The sequence below is a fragment of the Primulina tabacum genome, chromosome 1 (genome assembly GCF_025594145.1).
Source record: "Primulina tabacum isolate GXHZ01 chromosome 1, ASM2559414v2, whole genome shotgun sequence".
NCBI lineage: Eukaryota > Viridiplantae > Streptophyta > Magnoliopsida > Lamiales > Gesneriaceae > Primulina > Primulina tabacum.
In genome coordinates this window covers 14,528,024-14,540,823 of record NC_134550.1, presented here as the reverse complement: position 1 = coordinate 14,540,823, position 12,800 = coordinate 14,528,024, and the positions used below count along the sequence as shown (strand labels likewise).

Below are 12,800 nucleotides of genomic sequence, written 5' to 3'. Positions count from 1 at the left end.
AGTGAGCTTTATAGTGGGCTAATAGTTGCTCTCTCTCTTTTTTTGGGTACAATGGACTAGTCTCAACAATTTTATCCACATCTTTTTTAAAAATATATATAACATGTACACACACATACACATGTAATACATCCACATCTTCAAAATATCCAATTTTGGGATAATTTCTGCTAGTAGATTATTAATAAGTTTAAAAGATAATTTTGTGTATTTTTCAGATAATTAATTAAAACAATTATTTAATAAGGGCGATATTTAAAACGAAAAACTATTTTAGAAAAATAAAACAAAATTTTTTATCAATAAGGTTATATATGGATGTAATGGATGAATAATTATAATTTTAAATAATGTTTCACCAAATCAATTAACGCAAAAACTTTCATAAGTCCGTCTCACAAGTCAATTTTTTCAGACCGATAACGAAAACATGTTATTTTTGTGTCAAGAATGTTAATATTTGTTCCATATATAGATCTGTTAGATTGTCTCACAAGAGTCCTACTCATCAAATAAATCGTTATTTCTGAATAAGACATATATATATATGTGTGTGTGTGTGTTTTATAGAAATATTGCACAAAATGAAGCAGACAATTTCATTACGAGCAAAGATAATATCACAAGCCCTTTTTCAATCTTGTCTCTTGTAGTCTTATTTAGAAGCACAAGATGTATACAAAAATTGTTTCCATAATTTGCTTGTCTCTATTTTATGAAAAGAAATATCATTCTTGGCATAAAGACCCTACCAAAATTATTGTGTTTCTTAATTCAGTATGTGTTAATTGGAATTCGCTATTTATTTAATTTGGTGAGATTTTTAATTGCATTATTATTTGGCTGGCCTGTGTTTAAATTTGGTATCCCTCCCCAAAGACTTCAAAATTAAAATGTCTTCCAAAATTTTTTTAATTATGTAAGTTGCATTTTTATATGACGATGAAACTTCAGTCATTACATTTCGATGCGCATTAACTAAACTTCGGGCTAACGCGATAGCTTGCAAACTACGCTCCTCTTGTAAATCGCAATAGACAAATCATGTGCAACATGTTCGCCCAAAAATATGTTGGTAGGGGAATCAAACTTTTAACCATTGATCAATTGCTAACAAAGTCCACCAACTCGGAGATCCCCTGACAGGGACATAGCCAAAAAATTCGATTGGGGAGGCGAAATATTTTTTTAAATAATTATATATAGAAAATATATATAAAAGTTGATATTAACTACTATTATGTTTCTGGAACAAACGTGATTATAAAATTTATTTAGTACAATAAAAAAACTTTAATTTTGAAATAAATTGTCTAGACAAATGCGTAATAAGATATAATACTAAAGTTTTCAATTTAATTTTATCCACGGCATGTTTTACAATATTCAAGTATGACTAAAAATAATAATATTTTAACAATTACAATCGAGAAAATAAAACTTAGAGTACAAAATGTATATATAAAATCAATAAATATTCATTTATTTATTATGATTGATTATTTTAAAATGTGTTTGACTTTTTATAATTTCAAACTCGTGAAAATTTTCAATATACATTAGTAATTTACTAATTTCCATAAAACAGATAAAGTGAGATATTAAAGAAATTAAAATATTAGCACATTAAAAAACTAGAAGATAAGAATTTAAAGAGAGCATTGAGAAGAAAATATATTTGGAAACAAGTGAGATAAATATATGATAATTGGATAAATTGGTTTAAGATTTGTATTGTATTTTATCGTTTTATTTTATTTATTTATTATTGTTATTTTTAAAATTATTATAAAAATGAAAGAATTGTTATGAAAGTACTATGTTTTTATCTAATAAAAAATATTATAAAAACATATTTTAGTAAATTTATGTATTTTCATATCAATATCATATCCACTTTCAAAAAAATTTAAAACTACTAAAACATTTCCTTTAATGTTTATCCACAATTTTGAATTTTTAGTGATTATATAATTCTTAATATTAAAAATTATTAAAAGAAAAAATTAAATTAAAAAAAAAATATACACAAAAATACCATAATATACACTGAATGCGTAAATGATTGCTAATATATATTAAAAGAGTAGTCTTTTTGAGACGACCTCACAAATCTTTATCAATGAGATGGGTCAACCTTACCGATAATCACAATAAAAAGTAATAATTTAATGGATAACCCAAATAAGAGATCTGTCTCATAAAATACGACCCATGAGACCGTCGCACATTAGTTTTTTTCATATTAAAATTAAGATTGCACCACCCCACGAATTTATGTTGTAGAAGCAAATATTGTTATACAATTTCAATTGATTTAAAAATATTATTTATGTTTTTCAATTATTTTACTGGAAGATACTGTCTCTCTCTATCTGTAAATAAACATATTTCATACGCACATAGGCTACGTTTTCACATGGTATGCACGATGTACACACATGCGTGCGTGTGACTTTGTCACTGTTTTCGGCCCACCAAACTCTGATTTTCCATGCTCAAAATGCATAGACAAATTATCGTCTCACGAAAAAATATTTGGCAACAATACAAATATCTCAACATTGAAATGAAAAACACTTTCAATGTTTAATTTTTAGTTTATTTTTAGGAACCCGAATCGAAGAAGGGGTGTGATTTCGGTTTGCAATGTTGGTTGGGGTTTCACGGATCCTGGGAACCGGAACTTAAAAACGGCTGCGATTTCGGCCTGCGATGTGGGTTTCACGGATCCTGGGAACCGTGGTGTGGATTATGAAAATCATCGTCAATTATTTAGTTTGCCGACATCAAATAGGTCATCATTTTGCTAACGTACGTAAAGCAAGAAATAGACCAGCAGAAATTGGAAATAATCAACAATCACATAATTATGAGTTGAGATGCTTGCTAGGGAGAAAGAACAAAAGGAAGAAAAAAGAGCAATTCATTGAACCAAATACAAGCCTAACTTTTACACGTCCCTTTCTACTTTACATTGTACCTAATTACATATATAACAAAAATGAAATTAAACAACAAAATAAGGAAGCATTTCTTGGTCGGTCATTTCTTTTTTTATTTTTTAATTTTTTTGGGTGGCTCTTTCAACGACGTCGTTCTGGGGTCCAATGGGGCAATGATGGGCTAAAATGTGTTGACACTACTCTTGAGTCGAGGAGTTCCATTATTGGTGTGAAACTCACACACCTTGGCACCTTGTATTGGTTTATGGAAGCTCCCCTGGAAATGGCATAGTCCATCAGCTCCTCGAAGGTTCCGTTTTTCACGACTCGGATCTCAAGCGGGCCAATGGAGTTGTCCGCTACACGACACTGGCGGTACACAGAGTTTAGTGACTCCTCCATGGCTAGGCAGCATTGGCGCAGGGCGAGGTCCGTGGGGGAGTTGGCTGAGTCTTTTGCTAGCAACTCCCAATATATCACGTAATGTCCCGGGATAGAGTTCGTGTCCGCATAACTCGTGTACTCGACCACGGACGTGTTGAATTCTCGCAACAGCTGTGATGCTTTGGCCACGGCAGCTTGTAGTTCGGCCTCGTCGGTCTTGTCCGAGTCGATGCTGAGTAGCACGTTCTTTCGCCTCACGAAGTGGAATTGCGGGGCGGAGTTGTGGAAGCCGGTGACGCGGAGGATGTCGCCTACTCGGTACCGGTATAGGCCGGCGTAGGTGGTGATCACGAGTTCATATTCCTTGCCGATTTCTAGGTGGGCGAGGTCCACAAGTTTGGGTGGCGAGCGGCGGGAGGAGACGGTTGTGTTTGAGCTTGGCTCGTTCGGCAAGAACTCGAAGTAGGCCATGTTCGGCATGATGGTGTAGGAAACTTCAGAAGGATTGCACATGGGATTGAGATTGAGCCCAAAATAGCACTCGGAAGACGCGTACATCGTGCAGGCCTTTGGTAATCCTCCGCTGTAGTAATCAAGAGTTGGGATATATTGAGCCATCGCGCCGGTAACAATCACGTCAAGATACTTAGTGTTTGGCCAAATCCTCGTAATAATCCTTTCCCAATTATCCTCACCGCACTCCTTGCAAATAAAGTCAGCCAAACATGAGTCGGGTCTCAAAATCCCGGCCATGCATTCGCGGATCGAAGCGTCGGTCACTTTCGGGTTGAGCGTCCCCGTTCGGATATCCCTGGCCAATTGCTGCCAGTTCAGCTGGAGGAACCGGATGGCCCGGAGAAGACCCGACGCGAACACCGCACCGACGCGGAGGACTTGCTCCCGCTCATAAAGGCCGCAAAGCATTTGGGTGTACATGCTTTGAAACGAGTCGGGACAAAGGATGGCCTCGTTCGGGCTCGTGTACACGTTGTACGGGTCGTAGGGCCGTCTCTTGAATTGTTCGCTTTTGTAGTAGCTGGTGAGTACGGGTCGCGCCACTAGCCCGCCAGGCGTCTTCGTCTCAGATTTTATGAACAAGAAGTACAATCCTTTCCCTTTGTCCAGTCCTCGAACGTAACTGTTCCATTCAAGACACGAAAACCCATTATCAGAAAACAAGATTTCAAGCCAATTTTGATATTAAAAAAAATCCAATTTTTGCAAAAAAAATAAAAAAATATTATACTTACAGGTTCATAACAGGCATGAGAAGACTGTAAAGAAGCTGGCGACGATCTAATTCTTCTTGAATAGTGGGCATGAGTTTTCTTTCACCAGCTGAAGTTCCCGAGCTGAAAAACATTTAAAAAAAAATCAGTTTCTTCATCAAATGTTGCATAATTCGATTTGAGTAATATCTATAATCATTGACTATATTTGACAATAACAATTACCTGGTGAGGAATTCAGAGACGGGGTGAGCGGACAGAATCGGAGAGCGATCACCATCAGCAATTCTTTGGATCAAAGGATGGAGATCCTCATACGTGACCACCGGGATTTTCGACTTAAAAGTCTCGCGGTCGGTGGCTTCGCCGAGCTTGTACCCTTCCAGATACTCGGTGTGGGCATTTCGGGCCAGGATTTCGGCCAAGACATTCTCCTGTACCGAGTCCGCGTTGCGTGTCATTTCTTCGATGAACTGAAGGGCTTTGGCGTCCTTCTCGCAGGCCGGAGGGCCTAGTGGAGATGACAAGATCGAATCAACCGCCATTTCTGCAAGCAGATTAAGAATATTTATGTGGTTGTTGAAGAGTTTTCGTTATTAGTTTAATGCTTGGGAGAGATTAGGGAGAAGGACAGAGAAATATTGGGAAGAAGATGGTGAAATGAGGATGGGGCGTTTGTGGTATATATAGTGGAGGAGAGAGGCTTGGAATGACTCGTCACTCTGAGTAGTTTGAATTTCTTGTTATGCTGGGTGGTAAATTGAATTATGAAAATATTATATTTTTATTATTTATAATTGAGAAGTAGATCTTCTGTAAAAAGATCTTACGGATCTTTATCTATGAGACGGGGTAACTCTATCGATATTCACAATAAAAAGTAATATTCTTAATATAAAAAGTAATAATTTTCATAGATGACCCAAACATGAGATCTGTCTCACTAAATATGACATGTGAAACCATCTTACACAAATTTTTGTCATAATTGAGAATAGTTTGTATTATATAATGAAAATTCATTTTTATATAGTATTTATTAGATATTTATAGTGTTTCTTCAGTATAATTGAAGCTAGGAGAAATAATATAAGATATTTAACTTACACGCAAATTAATTTAATATTAGGTTATAAATATATATATATATATATATATACACATATATATTTTGTTACAGCTTCCACTCAAATAGACGGTTGCTTATAAGAAAGTGGTAAACCGACGAGGGGTAATCTCGTAAATGTGGCTGTGTATGGTGAGAGGGAAACAATGTGGGGCCCAGACACGTCTGATATCCTCTGCAGCGGGGTTCAAGTGGGACCATTGGGCCACGTCATCATCCTTAGGCAAGGGTATAGGCGTGGGCTGTGGCTGGTGTCAAACAACCAAGCGGCCTATTTCCGGTAAAGATGTTGGTCCACGACAGCGACCGGTGGCCGCCGGGGTAGGCAAATGGCACTGTTGCAGGACGAGCTACATGACGGGGAGTTTGCGACACCACGTAATGCACAGCATATGCATGTTGTGTTACATATATATGTTTGTTCATGTGCATGGAAGATCTAAAAACATTTAGAATTTTTTGGTATACATGACGGAAATTTAATCAAGATATCTCGAAATGCCATTTTTTGGGATATAGCGTGTGTGTGTTAACGATTGACTTTGTTGAGAGAGTGATTTGAACGTCATTTTATTTTTTTTAATATGGATTACGTCAATGCCAATATATGTAGGTTTTGGTGAGACGGAAAATGCTCTATCGTATGATTGATATCAAATCAAATGTCAGTTTTCAGTTTCTAACATGTATCAATTGAGATCAATAACTAAGTACTCGTGTTGGAAAAATGAACGAAATATTGTACTTTCCATGTTTTAGATGGAATTCTACAGGACTTGATCTTATAATAGATATGTGTTCCAAAATTGATTGATCAATATAAAAATACGATTTAAGGACTAATCGACCTGCTGGGATGAAGGGAGGCACTGTTTCTTTTTGTCCGAAAATTTTTAATTTTTATCGAAGATCAAATTTTAGTTGCATTCACGTTCTAACTTGGCAAAAACTTGTGTGAGACGGTCTTACGAGTCGTATTTTATGAGACATATATCTTATTTGGGTCATCCATGAAAAAATATTACTTTTTATGCTAAGAGTATTACTTTTAAGCGTGAATATCGGTAGGGTTGACCCGTCTCACAGATAAAAATTCGTGGGACCGTCTCACAAGAGACATACTCTCCAACTTTAAGATGTAATTACTCGAATTAGAGCTCGAGCTTGGTTTAATGGCGATATATCGACCCTGATTAGTTTATTTCTAGCTCGATTAAAGTGGTGATAATTTATCGATTAAGATATACATAAATAAATATTTTGTATGCCTAATATTTACATATTAAATGCTATCCATTTCCTCCCGGACATTGCCTATATTTGATAGAACAAAACAAGGGTACTGATTTCAGTCCATCTGTGCTATTTTCTAAAACCCTAAACGGAGGGCATATCCTTTTGTTTACAACTACAACTTGTATTAATTATGCAGATACATCCACATTAACCAACTTATTAAATTAATTAATCCTCATATGTCGTTTCAGACAATACGACAAGCTTTTTTTATATTTTTTTCACAGCGAGGGAAATAATTATTTCAATATTTTACTACGTACCGCGATTACGTTAAACCATAAATAAAAAATTATGTGGTTTAACATAATTGATTATTTGAATACCATTCAATATATTAAGGGATGGTTCTTTAATTACTATATAATCAAGACTACTACCTAACTCGAACGAAAAATATGTTTCTCCAACAGAAAATAAATTATAAGATATGCATGAGTAAAACTTTTGAATTTGGTTTGAACAAAATTTAATCTAGTTTTTCTATTTACATAGGAACATTATGTCCTTAAAATTGACACATCATGATGAATCCAAACCCCTCTCAAAATTGACCATAATCTCTTAAAGTCGAGGCCTTGTTATGGGTCAAGAGCCCAATCGTCCAAGCTCAATAGTCCGAGCTTATCCGAGCCCGTGAATTTTAGTCAGACCGATTTCCTCAGCATTAGTTCGCCAGATGCCCGAGCTCATCAGTGTGGTCGGGAAGTCCGAGCCCCAAAAACGTTAGATATACTACAAGAAAATACTTTTTTAACAACACTCAAAAGACAATGGTTTTATTGGAAAATCATTGTGTTTTTACTTTTAACAAAACCGTTGTGGATTAGTATGTTTTTTGGACAAACGACAACGGTTTTTGTTAAAATCGTTGTCGATTAGCGTGTTTTTTGGACAAACCACAACGGTTTTAGCTAACCGTTGTTGATTAACGTGTTTTTTTGGAGAAACGACGATGGTTTTAACGAACCGTTGTTCATTAGCGATGACTTTTAGTAAAACCGTCGTAAATTGTCTATAAATATCCGCGTTTTCGGTCTATTTTCCTACACGCGATCGATTTTTCTCTTTTAGACTATTTTAGTTTCGATTTAGGGTAAATTTTTTCGCTTCGATTCTTGGTAAATTTTTAAGTGTTAGTTAAGATCATGAATATTATTAACTTAATCAGATTTTAAGTTCATTTGGTAGATTTATTAAATTATAAAAGTAATTTTTTTTATTTTACTTAAAAAATTAGCGACGGATTATGTCTAAACAGTCGCTAATTAATGACGGTGTTTCTCTAAAATATTTATAACTAGCGACGGTTTAGTCAACAACCATCGCTAATTAGCGACGATATATCTTAAGCCGTCGCTAAAATTAGCGACGGTTTAAAGTCTTTTAGCGTTTTTGTTGTAGTGATAATAGGAGAAGCTTCGATAAATACGTGATTCGATCAAATCTCATTGAGATAGATAAGAGTCCTAGCCGTTATGGTTAAGGAGTTCTATTGTCTGTTGATTGCCATCTCAAGTAGGATTATATCCCAGTAAGAATTATACTCCAACAAAGTAACATGTATCTCATGCTTCTATAAATGTTAGGTATTGGTCACGATTTTGACAAAAATTCTCTTGCTAACTTAGCATTATCATATTTCCCTCTTAAGTTTTGCTCTCCGGACTTATTTAAGAATCAGAGAGATCACGCCGAGGAACTCTTTGGTATCCCTTAACCCTATTTTGTCGGTGCAGAGCCTCGACCCGACCCGAACTGACCCACTCATATGCCGAAATTTTGAAGATTCACTCTCCAGATCAAACCAGATATACAATTTTTGTATCACCAAGATCGAAATCGACACGATATATTAAAAAACGATGCAGTGAGAGCATATAGAACCATGATTATCATGTTGATTCACCACTCAAAGTAAATGTTTTCTCAAAATAAATTATTTTTTACTAATCAAACTACGTTCATATTTATGGAAGAAACTACATCCACAAAAATTCGAAAAATAGTTGTTGTTACACCTAAGACACGAGGAATTAAATTGGAACCAAATTTTTAGTTGTCTAATAATTAAATAAATTTATTTAAGAAACAAAAATTGCCAAAAATTGTAATGCCCGAATTTTGAAAAAAATAAAATTGTGGCAGTAGTTGTGATGGTTTATGACTTTACGTTATGAATGGTAATGAATGTTATAGAATGGAATAGATAATGAATGGGTAGAATCAAAGGTTGAATTTGAGCTAAATAGGTAATGGAAGTGCAGAAACGGTATGATAAATGTGGCAGTAGTTGTGGTTTTTAGCATAATGTTTTGTATATTGATCCAATTGATGTGAGGCCACTTTCATTAGAAATATAAGACATAAGGCTATAACTTTCTTATTTGAGTTTTGGTCAAATCATTAGGGAAGACGAGACAAAAGTGGCTCGAAGTGTGTCGTGTGTATCGTCGTTCCTGCACTGACACATGTTGGGAGATTGAGCATAACGTTTTACTCAGACCTCCAAATGACATGAGGCCAATTGGAGATGCAATCCAAGACATAGAGCTACAACTTTCTTGTTGACCACTTTCGCAAATTCTGAAGTTAAAAATGCGTTTTTTGCAGAATATGGCGCGCCCCTGCTCCAGATCCCGCGCGATGGCACGCCCGGTGCTGAAACTTTGGGTGTTGGGCAGTATGGTGCGCACCCCTGCGCCAAAACACGCGCCATGGCGCCCAGCACTTGTACAAAAAACGTGTTTTGAGGTTTGAATGGTATATATTAGATTGGGGAATGATTTTTGTATCATTTCTTCTCATCCTCATTTCTCTCCATCGGTTAGAAGCTAGGGTTCTTCCATTTTTCTTCTTTCCCTCCTATCATCTCTTGATTTATTCCTTCAATCCAAATTGGTATTTTCATCTAAGCTAATAGAAATATCAAGGTAAGTTATTACTTTGTCTTGTTCTTGGATTCCTTGAGTTGTAAGTTTGTATTGGTAAGTTTTCGACATACGGGGGATTGAAAGCTTAAGAAAATGATATTAATGGATTCTATTGTGGTTTGATCTTGTAGAATCATCACCAAGTGCCAAGACTAGTCTATCTCTATTTGGTTGTAAGTAGATTCTTCCTTAGAATGCATCTCATGAGCTATGTATATGATAAATGAAAATTCAATTGATTTTAGCTCCTTTAAATCATTGATTATGTATATTGTATGTATTGATATTTTGAAAAGAAATAGAATTGAAGACAAGGGCAAAGTAAAGGAGCTAACTCTTTAGCACGCACGCCACGTGTTTGATAAAATGATTCAATGAATGTTTTTATGGAATATTACGGTTAAGAAATTATACGGATTCATTCTTTATACAATTGTTGGGATTTGAGTTTTCTTGAATATCTAATTTGCGGATCTTGATATGAAGTAGTATTGAATTAATTATGAATTTTGAACAGAAACTACTCTGTTTTGATAAATGATCCGAGTTCTTGAATTATAGTAGAATTCAAAGGTTGAAGACTTCTCAACTACACATTTCGATATCGTTTTGGTAATATTTGAAAGGTATGTTACGGTCTGTAACATACGAGGTAAAAGTATCATTTTTATTTTAAATTGAAAATTCGATGGCTTGATGAATTACTTGTGATTTGTTGATGATTGATCTTTTGAGATTAGCTTATTATGATATTGACTTGATGAGATTGAAATGCATCATTGCATTGTATATTGAGCCACTTTTCTATTCAGATTTTATATGACGGAGGTCGCCTTGACTTATTGATTTTTTTGGACGTATGGGGCTATAGTTGAGTTGGCATAGCGTATGCGGAGGTCGCTGCTATGGCCTGAACACACTCTATAGGCGCACCATAGTCCTGGGATTGTAGAACACAGCAAACCACCCCGAGCGGATGAGTCGGTGGATGTTGCTGGGGGATTCTCTTTCCTTGGGTACCCTATGACCAGATGATTCACTTGATCTTGAGATTTATTGATAGCCCACAGCTTCTGATCATACATTGCATTATATTGCATCTTTATGAGTTTATATGAACTATGTGAAATTTTAATTCTAATATGTTATTGATTGTATCATACTGGGTTTATACTCACGAGCACGTCGGCTACCTCTTGTTTTCATGTGCTTGACGGTAGGTGAGGCGAGGCTTGGGATGCCAGAGTCCAGCTCCAGGCGAGGAGATACGAGTTAGAGTGGGATTCTCGGGTCTTAGGAGATATTTGATGATGTTTAGATTAATCTGGCCACTAGTTTATTTTGGCATGTTGAAACATATATTTCAAACATTTAAGACATTTAAATTATTTTGAAGATGTTTATGTGGATTTGTGAACCACACATTATGTATTTGACTCAATCATTTGGTCTGTTATATTTATAATCATTAATATTAAATGTCGGACCCGGGCCCCTCAAAAATATATATATATATATAACAACCAAAATTTACATGTTTTTGTCTAAATCCAATACCACTCGAATTTTTTTTTTTTATTATAAAAATCGTCTTGCTTATTCTTATTTTATCTTAAGATGGTTCCATCACTTCAAAAAGGATTGTTTCACTGCATCATTAACAAACCAGTTTCTTGATCAAATATATATATATATATATATATATTATATTATTTATTTATTTAATGGGAAAGATGGGGACTGTCTAAATTAGTTAAATAAAATAAATGGAAGAGTAGTGCCAAATTCATGTAAAATACAGAGTAAAAAAATGAGATGGAACGTGGTTGCTCATTTTTGAATTGGTGTTGAGCTCTCTCACACAAATCTTAGAAATAGATTGTTGCCGGAATTATTTAGTACATTTTTACCCGATGGAATGGATTCTTGTCTGGCGTTCCTCTAATTTCTAGTATAATAGTTACTCTTTGAAATGAATTTATATTGAAAATTTCAACTATTGTCCCGATTGGATATATATATATATTGATCAAAATATAATACTTGAGTTGTTGTATAATTTAAACAATTTGACGGTAAAATATTAAGTAATATATCCTACTATATCATTTTTAGAAAATGTAAACCTACGTACAAATATATTAATTTTTCATAATTTTTGTCGAAAACACAAAAGTCATAACCCATTCCCTTCTCATACAAAATCAATATTTCTTTGAGATTATGTCTTTTTTGTGTTCAAAAAAGGTCAAAGAGCCCAAAAAGAATATATTTAATTGGGTCAAATATCCAACTACCACTTCGAATATAATATAATTAATATTATCTGAAGACTAATTTTTTTATTAAAAAAAAGTAATATTAGATTCCATGTATACCATATATTGATAATTCCCACGTAACAAAAGTCTATATCCATTCCAACAAGCAAGTTTAACGTTTCAAATTTTAGTTCTTTAAAATTTTTAATTTGAAGCATTTGTTTCAAGAATTAAAATTAAGTACACGGAATGTATTTTGCTCCAAAAGGAAACATTATTATAATTTATAAACAACCTTTTTTAACTAAGTACGCACACATATATTCAATTAATACTTTTTTTCAATCATTTTTTTTCTTCTATCCCATTTTTAATTGAATAGCTTTTGCAATATTTTATAATATATTAATCATGAGATTTTTTTATTTAGTTAGATTAATTTTGTAAAAAGAAAAAAATTGGTGAATTCTACTCAGGCTTAGTAAATAATATAGATATACATTTTGTGTGAATCTCATTAATTATTTTAACAATCCACACAAGAAACTTGCTCTATAGAAATTACATTTTTTTAATTAACTAACCATTGATAATAATTAATAAATTATTTGAGGTTTGAAAATATA

At 34.2% G+C, this 12,800-nt stretch overlaps 1 protein-coding gene across 1 annotated transcript; it reads right to left on the bottom strand.

Annotated features, from left to right (window-relative positions):
• Positions 1-2,912: 2,912 nt before the first annotated feature.
• On the bottom strand, positions 2,913-5,221 carry LOC142542220 (putative indole-3-acetic acid-amido synthetase GH3.1). Its single transcript, XM_075648733.1, has 3 exons — positions 4,784-5,221; positions 4,580-4,681; positions 2,913-4,467 (listed from the first exon to the last, which is right to left on the bottom strand). Exons 1-3 carry the CDS (start codon positions 5,101-5,103, stop codon positions 3,087-3,089), a joined length of 1,803 nt encoding a protein of 600 aa, XP_075504848.1. The 5' UTR covers positions 5,104-5,221; the 3' UTR covers positions 2,913-3,086.
• Between the last annotated feature and the right edge of the window lie 7,579 nt (positions 5,222-12,800).